The following is a 22,093-nucleotide window of genomic DNA, read 5'->3' on the forward strand; positions in this document are numbered from 1 at the left end:
AGGATCTGCTTCCTATCGGCCTCTTCCTTCTCTGACCCTTATCTCCTCGACCACTTGCTAAACAAAAGCTGATTTTTGTGGTTGTCCTCTGGTGCTCAGGTCCTCTGCCTGGGCTGTTACCCTGCACATCATCAGCAAAGTACCCATTGCTTTTGAAAACGTCTGATTGTTTGAGCCTTTAACCATTAACATTTCAATCTCTCACATGGAAAAGTAATGATTGAACTTGGTATAGTAAGAGTGGTACACTCCTTCCAGAATAAGCGATGCAGTACTGAAGAGTGTATATAGTAAACATACACTGAAGTGACTATATTTTACAAACAATCCAAAGAGGAAAGGTGAAAGTTGCATATTACCTGCCAGAGTTTTTCAACAAAACAACATGCGAAATGTCTGCCATAATCAGTGAAAAATATGTTAACTTGAATTTCAACAGAGAGTTTTAAATCAAAATTTGCATTTTTGGAAGAAAATTAAGCATAGGCTTGTAAATGCTTGTCTGCATGGAACAGTTAGTGTAACATAATTACACCACAGCAATTTCTTCATGCTAACTCCATGCCTGGAATACGTCACTGTGATGAGGGACCCCGTGCTGAGTCCCACTATTTAAAGTTATCTCCTTTCTTTAAGTTTAGAGGAGCTTTGTGAGGTTAACCTTGCTAGGTTAAAGCTAGCCTTTGTGAGTTCAGTCCACAAGTGCTTGAGTGACGTAATTTAGTAGCTGAGGAGAAAGAAAGTGGTGCTATAAATTATTTCCCACCTTTTCTGCGGATTAACTGGTCTGTGGACACAAACTGTAAGTCATCTGGGTATCTTTGAAATTTATACTCACATTTTTATCTTCACAGAACAACCACTTCCTTGTCATAATCAGACAAAACAATCAAAGTCTTGACCGTGGTAGAGGAAGCAGCAGTTACTCAAAATCAATATGTAGAAATACTCAAAGTCAGAAAATCTCCATTGGAGCAGATTACTGTCTAAGAAACCCCTGCAGGTTTCTGGTTGATCTCTAGTCCTAGCCACAGGGCAGTTATCAGAAAAAGACACCTGTAGTTCATGACAAGTATATACACAGTATTTTGTCAGACATTTTTAATGGTTGACTGAACTTAATGTGGAACTTGTACTAAGAAAGGACTGGCTGTGGATGTGAATGTTTGAAAGGTCATGGAGAACTGCAGAGATGCCTAAGAACTGGAGGAAAACCAATGTCACTCCAGACTTCAAAAAGGGCAGAAAGGAGGACCCAGGGAACTATAAGCCAGTCAGCCTCATCTCAATCCCTGGAAAGAGGATGGAACAACTCATTCTGGATGTCATTGAGCATGTGGAGGAAAAGAAGGTTAACAGGAGTAGTCAATGTGAATTCACCAAGGGGAAATCATGTTTGACCTCTTTTACCTCTTTTATAGCCTGGAATGACTTCCTGGGTAGATGAGAAGAGAGCAGTGAGTGTTTACCACGACTTTAGCAAGGCTTTTTGTTCCGTATCCCATAGACAAGCTTAGGAAGTGCAGGCTGAATGGGTGGACAGTGAGGTGGATTGAGAACTGGCTGAATGGCAGGTCTCAAAGGGTTGCATTCAGCCATGCACTGTCTAGTTGGAGGCCTGTAACTAGTGGTGTACCCCAGGGGTCAGTACTGCCAGGTGAAGATGTCAATTTGGATTTTTTATTCTCCAAAAGTGTGCAGAAGGTTTGACAAATTTTGTCAGAACATTTCAAAGTTTGTGCAATGAGTTTTGACTAGAGATCTCCACATCTTATTTGAGTTACTATTTATGTTTAGGAATATTTATTAGAAAGAAAATATGTGTGTAATCAGATGGATTAACAAAATCAATAAACTCCAGAATTTCATTCTTAACAGTGTTTTAACATTGCTTTCCAGGCTAAGGAAACTGAATCCAACTCTAATTCATTATATATAAGACTGCTGATCTAAATACAGAATTTTCTTTGAAGAGGGCTGGGATACTTTGAATTACAGAGCTGCTATTCAGGCTAATTTATACATCACAGATTTTTAATGTGATAACTCTTAAGTGTACTAGCCATGTAAGGCTAGTACAAGGTAAATCTTTCCATGAAATCTGTAAAGGGATAAAGGAGAGAGAAGGTAGAAAATATGGTGACCCACCCACCACAGTTGTTTTTGTCAGGTGCTTTAATTCTGTCAAACTTATAGATCGAGGTCTCAGGTTTAGAAAACTTCATAAGCTTAGAGATATCCCTGCTGACTTCTGAATTAACACGTGTAAGATAAAAGCAAATTCAATGCTTAAATCATTACCATAGCAACATTATTAAAGATGCCTATAATGGAAAATGCAGGGGGAGAAGCAAGTTCCCATAAAGCTGCTGTGTCAGCCAGAATGATTGGCACATTATGCACTTTGTCTTTCTCCTTACACGTACCTGCTTTATCCTGGAAGGCATTCTGGATTGCAAGAGAACTGGAAACAAGGTATTACTTGTAATCAGTCCAGAATCCTTAGCAAGAAAAAAGAACAGTGAGATTTTTTTCCTTTAAACGCTTTTTTTTTTTTTTTCATTTGGTGCTGTGCATCTTCAGGAAGGGAGAAGTAGTCATTCAGGCCTTACATAAAATAAATATAAAGTGCTTCCTATTCCCAGAAGTAATAAATGCTCATTCTGAACCAATTTATTGAAGTCAGCTTGAAATTAATAGCTTCCTCTTAATGCCAAAATCTTCATTTCTGAAGTCAACTCCACATCCTCAAGAAGAGATCTTTGTGCTGTAACGAGATGTTGATCTGCATGCTCTTATTTGAAATGACATTGCTACTAAATGTGTCCAAATTTTCAGAATTTCAAATCACATCCAAAGACGAATATTTTACTTGTTGCTTTCAGTTAATGTCCTGGTTTCACCTGGGTTAGAGTTAATTTTGGTACAGGGCTGTGTTTTGGATTGAGTATAAGAATAATGTTGATAACACACTGATCTTTTGGTTGTTGCTAAGCAGTGCTTACTTTAAGTCAAGAACATTCCACTTTCCCATGCTCTGCCAGTGAGCAGGTGCACAAGAGGCTGTGAGGAAGCATGGACAGGACAGCTCACCTGAACTGACCAGAGAGATGTTCCATACCACTGAATGCGCAGTACCTAAAGTGGGGAGGATGGCTAGGAACTACTGATCCCTGCTTGGGGATGGACTAGACATTGATCAGTGGATGGTGAGTGACCGTACTGTTCATTGCTTGTCTTCCTTAGATTTTATTTACCTCTTTTTTGTTGTTGTTGTCTCCCTTTTCGTTAAATTTGTTGTTGTTATTTTTATTTTAATTTATTTTATCTCAAGTATTAAGCTGTTCTTATCTCAATCTATGAGTTGTACCTTCTTTCTGATTCTGCTCCCCATCCCACCTGGGAAGTGGAATGTGGTGAGCAGCTGTGTGGTGTTTAGTTGCCAGCTGGGGGTTACACCACAACAGATAAACAGACATAAAACACAGAAGGGTTCTAATCCTTTCTAGGTTTCCATGAATGAGAGACACTAGCAAGGATGAATCGTAGCAGGAAGGGTAATCCTCATCATTAGATAGTAAGAGTCTGTCTAACTGAAATTTGCAGTGAAAAATGAATCATGCCTTATGTTCTGAAATGCTGTGAAGCTTTAAAAGGAAAAAAGCACACTTCTTTCAGCGTACTACCCAGGCTGCTTATGTGACCTAGCAGGCTGTCTCAGGGTCAGAGAGCATTCTGAAAAGAAAATTTGTCTTTTAAACATTCAAAGACTGCATATGGAAGAGGTGGGGGGAAAGTATCACGTGGTTATAGGAAATAGAGATTTTTGGTTCTTCAATAATAATTAATGGACAATTTCCCTCACTGTTCTTTTTTCGGTGATGTCCTAAGCAGATATATCTCAGAAAATGCCATATTTTAGCCTTACACATTTGATTTTAAAGTGCTCCTCATTACTAATAAACCAAAAGAATTGTATGACATTCAGTTCACAGTCCTATAATTTACCTGAAGTACTAAATTATTAATAATTGCTCCTCAACTGTAATTAGGAATTTAGGAGAGCTGTTGGATTAGCATTTCTAGCCTAATGGCCTATTTTTCTCCTTCCTTTCAGAAGTGCAAGTGTCTCTGTAGGTAGATAATGAAGTACATAGTAACTTGGCAACCTAATAGGGATAGAGAGGCAATATTTTCACGGCTTCTTTTTTCCTGGTCCTGGAAAGGCACCTGAAGGTCCTCATTGACAGCAAGTTGAATACGAGTCAGCAGTGCCCTGGCAGCCAGGAGGGCCAACTGTGTCCTGGGGGCATCAGGCAAAGCATCACCAGCCAGTCGAGGGAGGGGATTGTCCTGCTCTGCGCTGCACTGGTGAGGCCTCACCTGGAATATTGTGTGCAGTTTTGGGCACCACAATATAGGAAAGATATTAAGCTGTTAGAGAGCATCCAAAGGAGGGCAATGAAGATGGTGAAGGGCCTGGAGGGGAAGCTGTTTGAGGAGTGGCTGAGGTCACTTGATTGTTCAGCCTGGAGAAGAGGAGACTGAGGGAAGACCTCATTGCACTCTACAACTTCCTTGTGAGGGGAAGAGGAGGGACAGGCGTTGATCTCTTCTGTGGTGACCAGTGACAGGACCTAAGGGAACTTCATGAAGCTATGTCACAAGAGGTTTAGGCTGGATATTAGAAAAAGGTTCTACACCTAGAGTGTGGTTGGCCACTGGAACAGGCTCCCCAGGAAAGTGGTCACAGCACCAAGCCTGTCAAAGTTCAAGAAACATTTGGACAACATTCTCAGGCATGTGGTGTGACTCTTGGGGCTCTCCTGTGCAGGGATAAGAGTTGGACTTTTATGATCCTTGTGGGTCCCTTCCAACTCAGAATATTCTATGACTCTAATATTTTTTATAGTTTTCTAATCCCAAAAAGACTTCTTGCAACAGGATTAACCTCTTTAAATAGAAATGTTTGTCCTGGATCCAAAGGTCCCTGTGCTTAACATTTCTTACCCTCCATGGTGGTCAAGAACAGATGCTGGGGAAAAATACTGGGACAGACCAAGCGGGCAACAATGATTTCCCAGAACACTCTCCCAGCCTCCGATATTTTACAGCTCAAGGACTTACTCCGCGAAAAGTTATATGCTTGAATTTAATAGTCTTTGTGGATTTCATTGATTTGCATAATGGCTTTTTGAACTCACGGAAACTTTTAACAATCACAGTGTGTCATGTTATGGAGCTTCACAGCTCAAATATCTATCACAGATAGATGCAATTCCTTTATTTCCTTTTACATAAGTCTATCAATAGTTTCATCTGGCTCCTTGCTCTTTTACCAGAAGAAATAGTGAGCTGCATCTTTTCTAAGATATGTACGTTTTCAGAGGTTATTACCTTGTTTCCTCCACTATTTCTTTTCTAAGCAAGGAGTCCTAGTTTTCCCAACTATTCATTCTAAAAAAATATTTCATATATTTGATCACGACCTGAACTTCTTCTAGCTTTATCATAGTCTTTTTGAGAAGGGAGGAATGTGGGAGAGGCAGATGTTCAGAACAATGCACATCATGCAAGATACAGGAGTTCTCTGGATCTGAAGAGCAGGATAAAATATTTCACTTAAATTAATACCAAGATTTCACTTCAGATTACCAGTAGCCATCTTACAGCCTAGTGGGTTTTAAATTTCCAGCTAATTCCCCTGCTAGCAATGAAATCTAAATTCTGTTTGCTTATTTCAGTAGAGCGCTATGGCAATTAAGTCCTCCCACATGCTTCTTCACATATGTAGAGTATATAATCAATACCACTTGGTGTCTTTAGTAATACCTCCCTGAGGTTTGTGCTACCCACTGCTCAGCCAAGAAGAAGGAATAATTGCTACAGATTTTTGCAAGTTAATGGTAGTGGTATAAATGCACTGAAACCAAAAGTGACCTGATAAGATAATTTACATTTAAAGGAAATACTAACTTCTTATAGGGAAAATAAAGCTTTTATTCAGAATCTAAAGGCTTTCAGATTATCTCAGCTTTATTTAATTTTGTCAAGTCTACGTGGCCCCAATTATCAGAAGCATTTTCTGCTTAATTTAACTTGTTTTTATCACTCAGTTCTATCAGTTTAAAAATGTCAAGTCCTGAACTGGCTTGTTCCTAACAATGAACTGTTTGCTTATACTTCATGAAAAAAAAAAAAAAATAAAGGTGATAAAGTATGTTTTCTCTGATGTGTTACCATTCTGTCCCAAATCCTAAGAGGCCAGAAGCCAGACTTTACACACTGACTCACTGCCATTCCTAATGATATGCCAGGTCTACAAATTATTATCTTCCTCAGATCAGTCAGCAGTCACATATGACAGCTGCCAAGCTCAACAAAATAATCTTTCCTTTCTCTCAAAAATATGTCCAAAATTAAGCCAGATGAGACTATAGCCCAAAACTACTCCTAGTTTTAAGCACAGCTCTTCTAGTATCCTATTGAAATGGTTGCTTTCAATTGTTACCCATGGCGGCAGATAGTGTTCACAGTCAGTCCTATCCTGATGAGGACAGCTCCTGGTGGTTTTGGGGGCATTATTTTCTTCTTGTTTTGTTTGGTTTTTCAATGTGAATATAACAAAAGTTAGAAAAAAATGAATTCTGCTGTTCCATATTCATTGTGTCACAATGCTTTTTAGCTCAGTTTCCCCAATTACAATATAAAAATAGTTTCCCCTGACTGGAAACCCTGTAAACACATAAAACACAGCCATATAGTTGAAAATGCACTCATGGTAGCATTGAGCAGGATAAGTGGCAACCCTTTTAAGGAACTTAATCTTTATGATGACTTATCCCTACTGTAAAATTAAATATAATGTATTATGTTTTAATATTAATGTTACTTATAATAGTGTGACACACCAAAGGAAGATATTTGAATAAAAACAACTTTGCTATTAGTTTGAATTATTATTTAAAAATACCATTGTACAGAATCATAAAGCTACACAGTGAGACCTTACTGCATAATTTATGTTTTTCAGCCAGATTTAGGTTGTGGACAGAAACAATTAAAAGTCTAAAGAAGAAAAGATGTTTTAAAAAGAAATTCTCTAACTCTGGGCAATCGGTTTCCATTAGGCTCAGTAAGTGAAAGAATCCTCTTTTCACCTTGCAGAGTCTTACAAGTCATTGTTACTCAAACCCTGAGGCAGACTCTGATGTATAATTGAAGAAGAGAAGCCACTGGTCAAAAGCATTTCCATGGGAAGAGCATGTTTTCCATCCAAACTATTTTTTTTTCAAGAAAAGATAATTCCATTCAACAAATTCAAGTAACAATAGGAAAATTTTCTTTTATATGACTTTTATTACACCTTTTACTGGTTTTGTCAAAAATTGAAAAATGAGAAAGTTATTTTATTACAGATTTTGTCTAAGATTAACAATTTGATCATTACCCAATGTGTAAATAACACCAAAAGATGAATTAGTGTACAATTTACCAACCTTAGTTAGCACAAACAAAAACTTTAGAGCTCAGACTTTGTTACTCAAATTTCAAAGTGAAATTACAGTTTGCAGCTCTGGATGTTTCCCTCCAGAATGAACAAACTAACCAGAATAACTATTTTCTTTCAATCTTATCAGTGCTCTTAGCACATGAGCAACTCTGACACCAACACCTAGGAACAATACCCTGTTCAAGATGTCACTCTTTATACAGCCCAAAATTTTTTTTCAGTGTAGTTACCGACACCAATGTTTTAACTGATAGTCTCTGTTAGGAGCATCATAACAACAAAATTTCTGTGTGGTATTACTTTTCTGTGTGCTAATGTCCAGTCATGCATTTGTGCTATTGGGTAGGAAGTCCTGGAATCCTGAAGGGTACCAGGATCCTTCAGGATCACCAGTATCCTTCCTGTCCCAGGAAGAATTGTCCACTTTTGCATAGGGTTCCCAACAACAATCAAATAATGACAACTTCAGTGGCAGTCTCCATTCCAGGTTTCTTCTATAGCTTTGCTTTACTCAGTGTAAAGTTGCATCTGAATTCTATTACACATCAGGTACTCATGAGAGAAATGGGTTCTTGAGGTAAAATAATTACTACCTGTTTTGTTGGTTTTGGCTGGGACAGTTAATTTCCTTCATAGTAGCTGGTATGGGGATGTGTTTCAGATGTGTGATCAAAAGAGTGTTGATAACACACCGATGTTTTATCTCTTGCAGAGTAGTGCCTGAACGACATCAGGGCTTTTATGCTGCCCCACCACAAGAGTAGTTTGGAGTGCACAAACTGGGAAGAAACACAAGCCGGGGCAGCTGGCCCCAGATGACCAAACCTCACACTGCATGAGCTGTGCTCCACATTTAAATCTGGGGGAAAGGAGCAGTTGGGAGTTATGCTTGCACAAGCAGCTTTTGCTTGTCTATCAGACTGCCTTTATGTCAATCCACAGGTTTTCTCACTTTTACACTTCTCATTCTCTTCCCCGTTGCACTGGGGCAAGCATCTGTGGAGGGCTGAGCTACCCACTGTGGTTAACCTGCAACACCTATTGTGGAAAATTATCAGCTCTGTCCTTCAAGAAGGAAATCTATTTTAAAAGCCAGTTTTTCCAGTCAATTCTGACATTGTGTATAGAGTTGCAGAGACTTTCAAAGTCACCAGTGAAATTCTACAGTCTACTCAGGGGGAAGCGCATTTCAGGTAATCAGCTCCCTATTCAGAAACAGGTGAAAGAAGATGACTTTGAAGTATTCCCTACAACATTCTTTAGAGAATAAGACCCAAAGATTGTCATTGCTGTAAACTTTTAGAGTTAGGAAAATTATTGGAGGCAAAACAACTCCAGTGTTTTAGATTAGCTCTATAGTCTCCAAATTACAGCAGAACACAGCACCTGCTTTTTCCTAAATGAGAACATAAAAACTGAGAATTTTTTCCAGTCTTTTCAGATAATACATTAAGCTCAAGTTTATTTAAAATACATCAGGAAAAGAAAATGAAGCACAGAAAGATAGTTGGGATAGAAGAGTAGTGTATCTACCAAATCACCCTAGAATAAAGTGAACTAATAGAGTTAAGAAGCCATAAACTCACCTCGTTTAGTCCAGAAGAGTCATGTTGGGAGAGAAGACTGGCTGGCTGAATGTTTCATAGATGTGCACGCTGAAGGTTACACCTTTTACCATCTCACCCTCTCAGATTTAGGGAAAGATGTAGAGAAATGGAATAATGATCATAAGTAAGACAAAGTCATAACAGTATGATCAGTAGTGTTGCTGCATTATATAAGTGTTCAATAGCACCTCTAATATCTATTAGAGATTTGCAGATGTCAGAGATTACACAATAAGATTTTTCACCTTTTTCAACTCTTTTGACAGGCAACACATTAGTAAATGAATATTCAGGTAAAACTATTTGTCCATCAATGAGTAAAATTATGTGATATGTCATGAATTGTGCAAAAATGTAGATGTATTATGAGAAAAAGTCCATGAAGTCCTCCTAAAATGCTTTAACTGCCCAAATGGTGACTGCGTAATTGCTGCAAGATAAATTCACCAAGTCATCCTTCAACTATCTAATAGAAGAGATAATGCACTGTACTAGGGGTTAATCTGTCTAACATCCACCTTTCTGTGGCATCTTTAAGCCTTGAGAATAAATGATAAAAGTCAAAGTAAAAAGTTCTCAAAGTAGTTTTTTTTATCTAAGAAAACAAACTAAAAAAACTCAATTGCAAATAATAAAAAGAGTAAAGATTAAAAAAAAAAAATTAAAAAAATTTAAAAACACGCCTTTGCTCCATTTTTACATTCTTTGAGAATTAGAAAAAATATTAATCAGAGAAGGATAAGCAGAAAGTCCTCTGTAACAGAATGAGATACATACCTTGTAGGACAACTAAAGTTTACAAGTCCTAACAGCCCTAATAGTGGCTTTGTCCTGGCAAAGCTTGCCATTTAGGCTGGAAATAATCTTACTATTCCCTTTAGAGCTGCATGGATTATTAATATCCTGTCAAAGTATCAAGCCTGAAGGGACAGTGAGGAAAGAGTGTAGTTTTTGCACTGTATATGACTAAGCCAAGTCAGAGCTAAGGTTTTATATTCTGCGATATGAAGAAAAGTCTAAGTCCTATGTTCTGCAAACTGGCAAAGCTCAAAACCTCTCTGAAACTATCTGATCCTAATTAAACATAGATGTGATTAGGAATCTCTTTCTGTGGATCAGATATCGTAAATCAGGTTAAATTTGGATGTGCCTGTTCTAGGAAGTTGGTAAAACAATACCTGCAGTTTTGCCATCTTACCACAGTTTAGCTTTTATTCAATGCTTGCTCTTTTTGTTACTAGTGTTGGTCTTAGACATTATGAATTAGTCCTCTGTTGTCAAAAGTATCAGATCCCATCTAGATTTCAATTATTCTTTCAGTAAATAACTTTTTCTTTCATTAAATTAACCTCCTCAATCTTTTAATCTATCATAATAACAAAAATAATCACTGAGATAGGAAAGCGGTATAACTATCATAAAATTATTATAATGACCCACATCAAGGTCTTTTCAGATTCTTGTGAAAGGGGGTTTTTATGAGATACGTTATATGTTCATGTCTACATGTATTGAACAAATGAGAAGGAAAGCAAAATGAACCCTGAAGTCACTGAAGGAAACACTGACATACTACCAGAGCAAAGTAGATTGCTCTAAGAAAGCGGGTAAACTTTGTTCTTGAAAGAACAGTCATTAAGAACCAGGCTTCATTTTCCTTGGGGCCATTTCCAAGTGTGGCTAACCAACAATTATGATTATTTTTTTTAAAATAATGGGTAACTATTCTATTATTGGAGTAAAATTAAGTTACTTTTTTTTTCCTAAGAGCTTATTATTTTATTATTCATAGGTAGAGAACAGTCCAGAGTGGCTATCTCTGCACACCACATCCTGATGAATGAGCAAGATATTCAGCCACCAGTGTTTAATTTTCTGCTGCTGCAGCAAGTATCAATCAGAAGCAAACCAGGTTAGTATGTCAGACAGCACACTGGAGGAGACTGTATCACCTCTTCCTTATCTTTCAGTGGAACAGAGGTTTTGATCATTCATTGCCAGCACTGACAAGAACCTCTCAGTTCTTCAGATTTCCACCCACCTCTCCCCAAAAATACTTTTAAGTTTACACAAGCAATTATGGAGTCAGCATGGGATTCATTTCTTCACATAAAGAGATGTAAGAAGCTGTTACACCTACTATACTGTATACTTCTGAGACAGACATTGTACTGAAGTCTATCCACAGCTGAGAAAGTTTCAAAACAGACATTTTGCTTACCTAAGTAAAGATATCTTACAAAAAAAAAAAAAAAGTCAAAACATCACAAACTAAAGCAAACAAATCACCAACCAAAAAAAAACTAAATAAATTTTGAGGTTTTGCAGCATGCTGAGCGCATAACTGTCATGACACTAATAATGTGCTCAGGGTCATGGTTTAGTGATGGACCAGGTAGTGTGAGGTCAATGGTTGGACTCGATGTTAGAGGTCTTTCCAACCTTAACGATTTTATGATTCTATGATCAAACACGTAATTTTGCTTGACAGTTTCTGGCAAGGAGGAGGAATTGTAAAGGAGGAAATGCAAAATGAGGAAGCTAAAGATAATGAGATAGCAAGACACCTGTCAGCTATCTAAAGGCTGCTGAAACAGATGACAGTGAGTAGTTTAGGGTAGTGTGGGAAAGACATGCAAAACAGTATTTCTCTAGCTACATAAAACTGAGATGGTAAAGTGTTGAGAAGGTAGTCAACACAGGCCTGAGAAGGCTTGATAGATTAGATCAACCATAAATATGAAAGATTGCAATGTGAGATTTCTCATTTAATTTCACCCTGACAGTGAACCAAATCATTAAAACAGTTGGTGTGGACTGATCTTTAATGGGTTTAAGTACTTGTTAAAACTTTTGTATACATGGTCTTCCCTGAATTTCAAAATGTTTCTAGAGGAGCAAAGTAATTCATCTTAATATTAGAAAATGTTTTAAAATTAAAGGGAAACAAAGCATCTATTCCACACTAATTTAATTGCTCAGGAATTTAAATAACCTAGCAATCAATCTAAACTATCATTTTCCCAGGAATTACTGCAAACAAAAAGAACTGGAATAGCATCTTTCCCAGAAATCTGAGAAGATCTTTAATGTTAAAATAAGATTTTTATTCAAGAATCCTTTTGTTTTTCCGGCACATATTTTTCTTTTCACAGAGATTGGAATCTGAAAGCTCATACGGGAGTCTTTTAAATGATGCAAATAGCCTTCAATGATACTTAGAGGGTCAAAAAAAGACAAAAAGCATTTAAAGAAAAAAAAACATTTTTTTTAGATTAAAAGGTATATAAATATTTAGCAGGTCCTGGTAATAGAATGGAAGCAAGATAGTGCCACTCCAGAGCAAACAGTATTGTCCTCCTTGGACCTCTATCTGTCACAAAAAAAATGTAATCAAGCTACAGTGAGAAGAACCTACAGTTAATGTAAGTATATCTCACATGCATTATAGTCTCATAGAATATCCTGAGTTCGAAGAGATACACAAGGATCATCAAAAGCCAGCTCCTGACCCTGAGCAGTATAGCCCCAAGAATCACACCATATGCCTGAGTATATTGTCCAAATGTTTCTGGCAGGTGTGGTACTGAGATTAGCTTCTCTGTTGAGTCTGTTCCAGTGTCCAGCTGGACCAGCTTCACCTTCTGGATGAAGAACCTTTCCTTGATATCTTAACTAAACACCCCAACAGATCTTCACACCACTTCCTCGGGTTCTGTCACCGGTCACCACAGAGAAGAGATCAGTGCCTGCCCCTCCCCTTCCTCTCAGGAGGATGTTGAAGACTGCAATGAGGACGATCACCTCCTTTGACCTGTTGGCGATGCCCCCAGGACATGATTGGCCCTCCTGGCTGCCAGGGCACTAATGATTCATGTTCAACTTGCTGTCAACCAGGACCCCCAGGTCCCTTTCCACAGTGCTGCTCTCCAGCATCTTGTTCCCTAGTTTAGACACACAACTAGGATTGCCTTGTCCCAGGTACAGAATCCTGCACTTGACCTTATTAAACTTCACACAACTGATGAATTTCTAGACTTCTAATTTGTCGAGGGCCTCACTGCCCTTGAAGGAGTCAATAGCTCCTCCCAGTTTAGTATCATTGATAAATTTACTTAGTATACCTGTGGGTCCTGCATCCAACTAATTTATGAGGATGTTGAAGAGCACTGGACCTAAAATGGAGCCCTGCAGAACTGCTCTAATGGCCAGTCATGAGGCTGATGAAACTCCATGAGTTCTTCATTAATTTAAGGGCAATATACATTCTCATGACAAGGTATTTAGGGTGAAAAAGCTGATGAAGTTAGTCTCCAATAAGGAAACATATGTCTTAAAAAAGAAGATGTTCAATTTTATCAGCAAGCCATGTTGTAGTATCTCAGAACTAGGAAGTGCCCAAGAATATGTTAAATGTAAAGGAAGTTCAAGAGCTCAGTTAGTAGAAAAGCTTCCAGCTGATATTTCTGAATTTCCACGTACAGTGTTGCTTACAGAGGGCAAACTCTACTGCATTGAATATATGTCAGACTGTGGCAGTCCTTGGCCATACTTCTGTGTCCCAGGAGTATCTCTTTTATTGTCTGGAACTTCTTTTTTTCAGCTCCAGACTTTGCGTGTGTAGCCCTGGATTCTGAAGAGGGAATTACTCAAAAGACATTTAACAACTGAAATCCCAGCCAGGAAGACAAACACTGCTGAAGCCTCACCTAAATCAGATTCTGTGCACTGAAAGGCTACCTCCTCATCATGAATGTTTGAGTTAATGGGAGGCATTCTTGTATTACCAAACACCATCTTAAAGTTACAGAAATAGCAAACTGTCATTTCCCAAACTGCAGACTACTCCTGAAATTCACAAGGTATTTCAGAATTGGAGCTGGTTGGATGGTAAAACTGCTACATCAAAAGCCCACTGCTCTGAAACTCACCGTGGAATCTTTTATTTTTCATAGGATTCAAAGAAAGAAAATGGATTTCTGGAGGGGAAAAGTCCTACTTTGTATGAGGCAATGAAGTGTAAATTAATCAAGCATGCCTACAAAAATTTCAATTGCACATATATTAGGAAAATAATGACTCCTCCACACAAGTCTATGTGCAAGTAAGCCTCTAATGTAGACATAAATCTCCTGTCATCCATCTCTAGTTCACCACAAACACTGTTTAGTTTTCTCTATTCCAATTCCATTCTACACACAACTAGAATGAAAAATGTAACAGAAGCCCCAATTTATGAAGTTAAAACATTAAATTTGTACCTATTCATTTGATGAGATATTTAGAATTTCAAATTAGCACTCAGTTACTTAACAGGGCATTTGAATGGCAATTTTATATAGGTAAATTGAAAAGCAGGACCATAAAAATGTTGGTATTTCTTCTTCAACTTCATTTCAAGCCTTTGTCTATTTGTGCTTGTAAATGTATTGTAACACTGCTTCAGACAATACAGACAAATGCCTCTTCACTGAAGTTAGTGGAATGCGTCCATTTCCCACCAGCTGCAGATCTGGCCCATAATTCACTGATTTGCTGAAATATTCTAAACAATGAAATGAATAAATGAAATTTATATGCTTATGCCTAAAACTAGATTTTGGACATTCGGCAAGACTAGATCTCATGCCAAGCCATCTGCAATTCGCAGGAGTGCAGTTCAGCCCCTGCACATCCCTCTTCCAAAATATAAACTGGACTATTGCCACTTTGCCTCTTAAACTTGTGGTGGTGCATTCCTCCTACCTTCGAGCCTGTTCTATGATCTCAGCCTTGACTGAATAAGATGATTATTAAACTGCCCTTTACTGTACCAGTTGGGTGATGAAGCATCTCTGACCACACCAGCTGGTCTTACATGATACAGGTGGGAACACTGACTGTAACAGGAACATCAGCTGTCCAACCAAGGTGGAAAACGAAGGATAATCAGCCACGCCCTAGCAGCCTTGCAACATTGCCTGCCTGAATCATAGCCCAAGTGGAACAGCACCATTGTTGCTGCAGTTTTGGAAATTATTTCCAAATGGCTTGGAAACTACAGTAGCTACCAACTTGGATTATGGCCTGGATGGAAACTTACTGAAGCCAGTCATCTTATGACCCTATGAAGAGCAGTCCTAGGTAAGGCCCTTTGAGCTCTCCTGGGAAAGTGGGCTGCACCAGCAACTCCCTATGAATGGGATACCTCTCAGAGCTCTGGACCCTCAAGTTACCATATTCTAAAGATTGTTGCTGACGATGAGGCCTAGGTGGATAAAACGCACACACACACACACACACTCTTAAAGGTGCAACCCAATGGCTGTTGAGAAATGTTGAGGGATTTGGTGTATTTCACTGAACACAAGGGAAAATTTTGATAGGTATCTTTACACACATAGATATAGATGTATACATCATTTTGCCTGTGTGTATGGCAATTTATTATGGTATGAAGGTTATTATGAATATATAATTAAGTCAGTTATAATTGTAGCAAATTCTATTGAATAACCTTATGTTAAATTAATCATTGCTTAAGCACTGCTAAACCCATTTGCTCCCTTGCATTTTTATCCATGTCCTTTGCACCCTTACCCTCTTGCATCACCAGTGTCGCAGGTGGGAGTGGAAAGCTTAGACAAAGTTATAAAAGAAGCTCTCCCGTTGAGTCACAAGGTGCAGGAAGGACTCCCTTGCTTTCTAAACTCCCTCTCAGAAAAGGATCCAGGTGAGTCTGAATCCTATCTTAGACTCAAATTGTGTCAACAGTTTAAATTTAAGGAATTAGAGAGGCGTAATTAAATCACTTTGTCTCACAGGTTTTAATGATGGCAAGTAGGATATATTTATATAAAATAAATTATTTATTATGATAAATGAAAAGACAAGTGAACAGACAAAAGATCTTAATCAGAGTTATTTATTACACAGTGTAAAAGCTAAAAACCTACTAGTAGAGTATAATACAACATTAAGTAGTATAGTGCACTGTATAAAAGCAATTCTATTAAAGCAATTGCATCAAAGCTAGCAAAAGAAAAAAATATTAATAGAGATACAGAGAGATACCATATGAGATAGCAGGCAGATTTCTCTTTCTCTTGCACCCTGGGGAGTAACCATGAAGAGACATCCCTGCTTCATGGCAGAAGCTCTACACTTCAAGTATGTGGAAGAATCTACCATATGAAAGTCAGATATGGCTTTTATAGTTACAAAGTGATGGACTGGTAGTCATAGTTTTACAGGCCAGTAAGCAGCTTATCTGTGAAATCCCTTGTCAAAAAGCAGGATGTGTGTTTGAAGGTTGGTGAACTAGGCTGGAGCCAGCTGTAGCTCGCCACAGATAACTTGCATGATAGCTTGCATTGTATGCATTGTCTGATTGGATTCTAGGCCTTATTGGGGTAGGCCATCCTGCCAAAACCAGTCTCCATGTAAATCTTTCTAAACTGATTTTAATCTGATTTTCTTATGTATACTTCATCTATGCAGTAAGTAATAGAGTCAGCTTTGCCACTGAACCCTACTGAAGTGCACCTTTAGTGGTGATCCTTAAGTGGTCTAACCACTTATTCACAGCACAGCTTCTCCATAGCTAAATTGGAATGCACAAAAATTAAGCTTGCCTTCAGACACAGCAATAGTTTATCCAAGTAGAAAGTAACGGGTGCATGTTATCTTAATGTTAGAACAGTAAACGTAGGCTTAAAAATAATTGTCAGCTACTTCCCCCAGCAGTGGGAATGTTTGTCCAGGTATCAATTAGTAGAAGAGACTTAAATTTTTTAAAACTGAGAGAAAATCCTTTTTTCCTTCAGTATTTCTACTTCTCAAAAGGAAAAGTAAAAATAAAAATATTTACTTTCCCATAACTTCCTCTTCACTGCAGTTAAAACAATGAATTTGGTTGTCAATTATACAATGTGAGTGTATTACTTTTAAACATAAAAAGCTATAAATAAATTCCATGAGTGTTAAACATAGTGAATTTTTAATGAAGCATGAGAAACACACCAGAAAGCTTAGTTCTTAGGTGATGAAGAAGAGCAGGTTCTTTGCACTGAATGCTGTGGAAGGGCAAGTTGCCAAGCTGATAACAGGGTAGGCTCACTCTCTTTGGCTTCGCTTTTGCTGCCTTCTTGGCTTGGATTTTGCTGCCCTCTTGGTCTTTCTGTTTCTACCGACGTTGATGGATCTCACATAATCTGTCTTTTGGGAAGTGCCACAAAATGTCTCCAGGAGGAACCATAAAATGTCCTGCAAGTTCTGGACAGGGGGTTCATTTTGCTCAGTGTATGTCATTAAGATGCAGTTGTCGTTCACCTTTTCACAAGTCAAAACATAACTTTCCTCATCTGAACTGCTGTCCTCCAGGGCATTAGTTTTCATTTGAACATGCCATGTACTGTGGCTGGGATCCTCTTCTGATGAGGTGCCAGGCAAGATCCGCTTTTTTGGAGAGATCTTCAGATACTTTGTAAGTGAAAACAAATGAATTTAAGTTAATTAAGTCTGAGGTCTTAATAAAGAACAGGTTCATCCCAGTATTCTGGTGGTAATGACCCAGGAGAAGAGCACTTACCTGTCCTAGCAAAATTTATTGTCAGTTCTCAAAATATAGTCATGTTTACAGTTCTAATAAAAAGGTAATATTAGCATCCATTTCTAAGAGGGTGGAAAAGAGTCTGGTAAGTATTGGTAACAGAAGTTGTATTCCCCACCTCAGTTATTTTCACCTAAAAGATGTCAGGTTGATCACTATCTCATGGTTATTCTACCTACTCTAATTAATACTGTGCTAGCATCTGAAAATCCAATCCACAACTGGTTTCTGCCATATCTGGTTTTGCCCATACAAAAAACCATAAAGATCAGAAAGAGCTCTTGCAGTCTCTGCAATTCTCTGGTTAATATTTAGATAGTGTATACCAGCAAACAAACAAACTATTCCCACTTACATAATAACAAGCTATTTTCCCCTTCTTTCTTTTATCTATAGAGTTCTGTGCAACAGAAACACGGAGAAGTGAGATTACTTTGCAAAGTTACCACCTACTGTTGCAGATTAATTTTCTCCTATTCATTTTCATAATGTACTCAGCAGTTTTAAATGGACCAGAAACAGTATTTCTGTTGTTTGTCTAAGGGACTTATATTACCACTAATGGTTTGAAGAGTGAAAAGATTTAACTTCATCATTATTTTTCACAATGCATTGTTATAGAAAACAGCGGTACCTAAAAATGATATCTGTTCAAAGTTTACACACTGCAAGACCTTTGAGAAAAGACAGCTTTATTATGCACATGGAGTGCAACTACCATCTCTGGAACCAAGTATGAAATAGTGGCTTCCTGCAATAAGTTATGTTCTGTGTTAGTATGTTCTGAATCAGTAGATAGATGCTATAGAGAAAATGAGATAAAAATAAAAATATACATCTATGTTAAATAGACAGAAGCACATTTTACAGGTTTCTCAGTAGAAGAAGAAGCCTAATACTTTCTCATTCTGGTGAAAATTTGGTTTATTGACAGTACTATTAGATAGCTTTGCAATAAATATTTTGTGCTAGGATTTCCTCATTGTGTTTGTTTTGGGTAAAATGCTTTGATATCATTGGAAGGGACACACAAGGATCATTGAGTCCAGCTCTTGGCCCTGCACTGGACCATCCCCAAGAGTCACACCATGTACCTGAGAGTATCATTCAAATGCTTCTTGAACTCTCCTAGGCTTTGTGCTGTGACCACTTCCCCGGGGAGCCTGTTCCAACACCCAACCACACTCTGGGTGAAAAACCTTTCTCTAATATCCAACCTAAACCTTTCCTGACACAACTTCAGGCCATTCCCTAGGGTCCTGTCACTGGTCACTACAGACAAGAGATCAGTGCCTGCCCCTCTTCTTTCCCTCACGAGGAAGTTATAACTACATTGAGGTCTCCCCTCAGTCTACTCTTCTCCAGACCAAGTGACCTCAACCACTCCTCATACAGCTTCCCCTAAAGACCCTGCACCATCTTTATTGCCCTCCTTTGGACACTCTCTAAGAGGTTAATATCTTTCTTACATTGTGGTGCCCAAAACTGCACACAATATTCTAGGGGACCCCACCCCAGTGCAGAGTAGAACAAGACAAACCCCTCCCTCAACTACCTGGTGATGCTTTGCCTGATGCCTCCCAGGACAAGGTTGGCCCTCCTGGCTGCCAGGGCACTGCTGACTCATATTCAACTCGACATCAACCAGGACCCCCAAGTCCCTTTCTGCAACATTGTTTTCCAGCATTTCATTCCCCAGTCTGGACATGCATCTGGAGTTGCAGAGGCAAAGAAAGCATTAAATGCCTCTGCCTTATCTCTGTCCCTGTTTGTGAGGTGATCATCCTCATTCTGTAATGGGCTGATGATATTTCTATAGGGCTTATTACCATTAATATGTTTGAAAAACCTCTTTTTACTGTCCCCTACATTTCCGGTCAACTTCAACTCCAGCTGAGCTTTGGCCACATGAATTTTCTCCCTACAGTGACAAGCAGCATCTCTGACTTCTCCCCATGTTACTTGACCTTGCTTCCACTGGGCATACACCTTCCTTTTTTGCCTTATTTCCAAGGGAAAGATCCCTGTTCAGTCAAGCCAGCCTTCTGCTTCATCTGCTTGACTCCTGACTCTTAAGAATTGCCTGCTACTGCGCCCTTAGGAGGTGATATTTAAAAAGTGACCAGCACTGATTGACCCCAGCACCTGCAGTATACATATATGTATGTACACACATGCATATGTATGTACACATATATATTTGCAGATTTGCATTCTTTCCCTGATCTGTAACTCTGAGCAAGAAGGGTCCAGATTAAAAGATGATATAACCTCTGAAGCCCGGTAGATGAAGTCCAAGTGAATTTATACCAGAAAGAACTGCAGACTTTTAAGTTTTCACTAAACATAAACAGTACCATTTTTTGGTGATAATCATAATGTTGACAATACAAATATCACCACTTTTTTTTTTGTCAGAAATTAGTAATATATAAAGAATAACTAAAATAAAAGGAATTAAAATAGAGCAGATTTATGGAAGGATTATTAGAAGGGGCAAATAAACATCTATTTTGTAAGTAGTAAAAAAAAATTAAATTCTAGAGCTGAATAGACTAGCCTGTCATCTAAAAAAGCCGTGTTTCAGGGTATATATACAAATACATGATATATATGTCTAAGTGTACGTATATATACATGTAAAACATACATGAGATTAGCACAGAACATTTTCATCCATTACAAATCCTTTAAACATACAAACCAACTCTACCTTGTCAGTCTTACCTTCATATTCAGAAATTTAAATACAAATTTCACTATTCAAATTATTTTATGTAATGCATTGGCAAGCCCTGAACTCCTTTTTGGAACAGAACTAAGTTACAGCTCACAAACAAAATAATATTATAATTTTCAAAATTATTTCCTTTCTGAATTTCACCAAAGGGAGAAATACTGATGAGAAAATCACCCATTTCTATAAAGTTATGCATAGTTTTCAAGTTAACACCATCTCAAACACCTGTAAATACCTCAGATCTTCTATTTACAGAGTCATAAAATTAAAAAAAAAAAAAAGAATATTTTACATCACTAAAATAAAAAACAATAAAAATAGCAAAACAATAGAGAGTAACATGAAAGGACTTTTAAGTGAGAATTCATGTTGCCCATAAGTTTGGGGGTTTTTACCATCCTTTGACATTTTCAGGTTCAAAAAACTATAAAACATATATTACATAACTTAAAATTTATTAATGTCTTTCAAGAGGTATATCTGAAATCTTCCAACTCACTTTCTTCTCAAAGCTGATGAACTATTTGCAAAGGCTTGATCTATAATCAATATACGACATTTTTAAGTACTTCTAGAACTCAGCTTATAAGCATTACAAAAAACTTCCACTCCTTTCAGTAGAGCTATCCCTTTGTTTGTCCTACTTATCAAGATGAATTAAAAGTAGAGTTAAACTCTACTTGAAATTGACCATGGAACAACAACAAAACAAAAATTGATAATTATGATGGTGAAGATGAAATGGTAATAATAACAGTAATAATAAAAATCCTGGTACCCACCACATTGGAATCAGAAACGATCTCCTTGGCCAGCTTGACTAGTAAATCAGCTGTATCAAATTCAGTACCTTCTTGAGTTGCATTTGGGTTGGTGACTACATTATAGATGTAATATTCAGTCTTTCCTGATTTATTGCACTTCCTGACTATCTTTGTTCCCCCACGAGCAGGTCTTGTGTCAAAAAGCAGGACACAGAACACAGCAATCAAGCCAAAAATGAGTATCATTACAGGCAACAGGGCAATCATAGAAGACAGGAAAGTGGTCATGATTGGAAGTGCCCTTATATAGTAACAGGAAAATGATCCCCTTCAGAGAGCTCTGCATATGTGTGCTGGCATTCTGGTGGCAGACGTTTCTTAAGCCACAGGCAGGAGTTTCTGCTTGAGCATGTAGGAAGATCTACTATGTCATAATTGGTGACATAGGGACAGCAAAAAAACCTTGCATATCAACCATGTTCTTGGGAAGTTCCCAGCTCTTACACGTCATAGAATCATAGAACCATAGAATGGCTGGAGCTGGAAGGTATCTTAAAGATGTTCTAGTTCCAATCTCTCTGTCATGGCTAAGCAGTCCCAGCTCTCTCAGCCTGTCCTTCTAGGTCCCTAATGACATCAGCCATACTACAAAGACATAAACCTTAAAATTTCACATCACACAAAGCAAATGAGCCAGTTTAGCTACCTTATTGCAATTTAGCATAAATTGGAAATATAGCAAATTTAGCTTTCTTTTGAAGAAATGCCGAGTTCATCAAAACGGTATTGTCTCATTTTTAATATATAGTAGTCTTGTTTTAATACAGTCAGTAGAAAACAATAGAAAAAGTATATACTAATATTACCATTTAATCTGTA

General features: G+C 38.0%; 1 protein-coding gene across 1 annotated transcript; it reads right to left on the reverse strand.

The window, feature by feature from the left end:
- Positions 1-17,081: 17,081 nt before the first annotated feature.
- Positions 17,082-21,673, reverse strand: LOC108640744. The gene is made up of 2 exons (XM_018078688.2): positions 21,233-21,673; positions 17,082-17,580 (listed from the first exon to the last, which is right to left on the reverse strand). The coding sequence occupies exons 1-2, from the start codon at positions 21,500-21,502 to the stop codon at positions 17,215-17,217; spliced, it is 636 nt and encodes a 211-aa protein (XP_017934177.2). The 5' UTR covers positions 21,503-21,673; the 3' UTR covers positions 17,082-17,214.
- Positions 21,674-22,093: the final 420 nt, after the last annotated feature.

This window comes from Manacus vitellinus, unplaced genomic scaffold (assembly GCF_001715985.3).
Source record: "Manacus vitellinus isolate BGI_N305 unplaced genomic scaffold, ASM171598v3 scaffold_0_pilon, whole genome shotgun sequence".
NCBI lineage: Eukaryota > Metazoa > Chordata > Aves > Passeriformes > Pipridae > Manacus > Manacus vitellinus.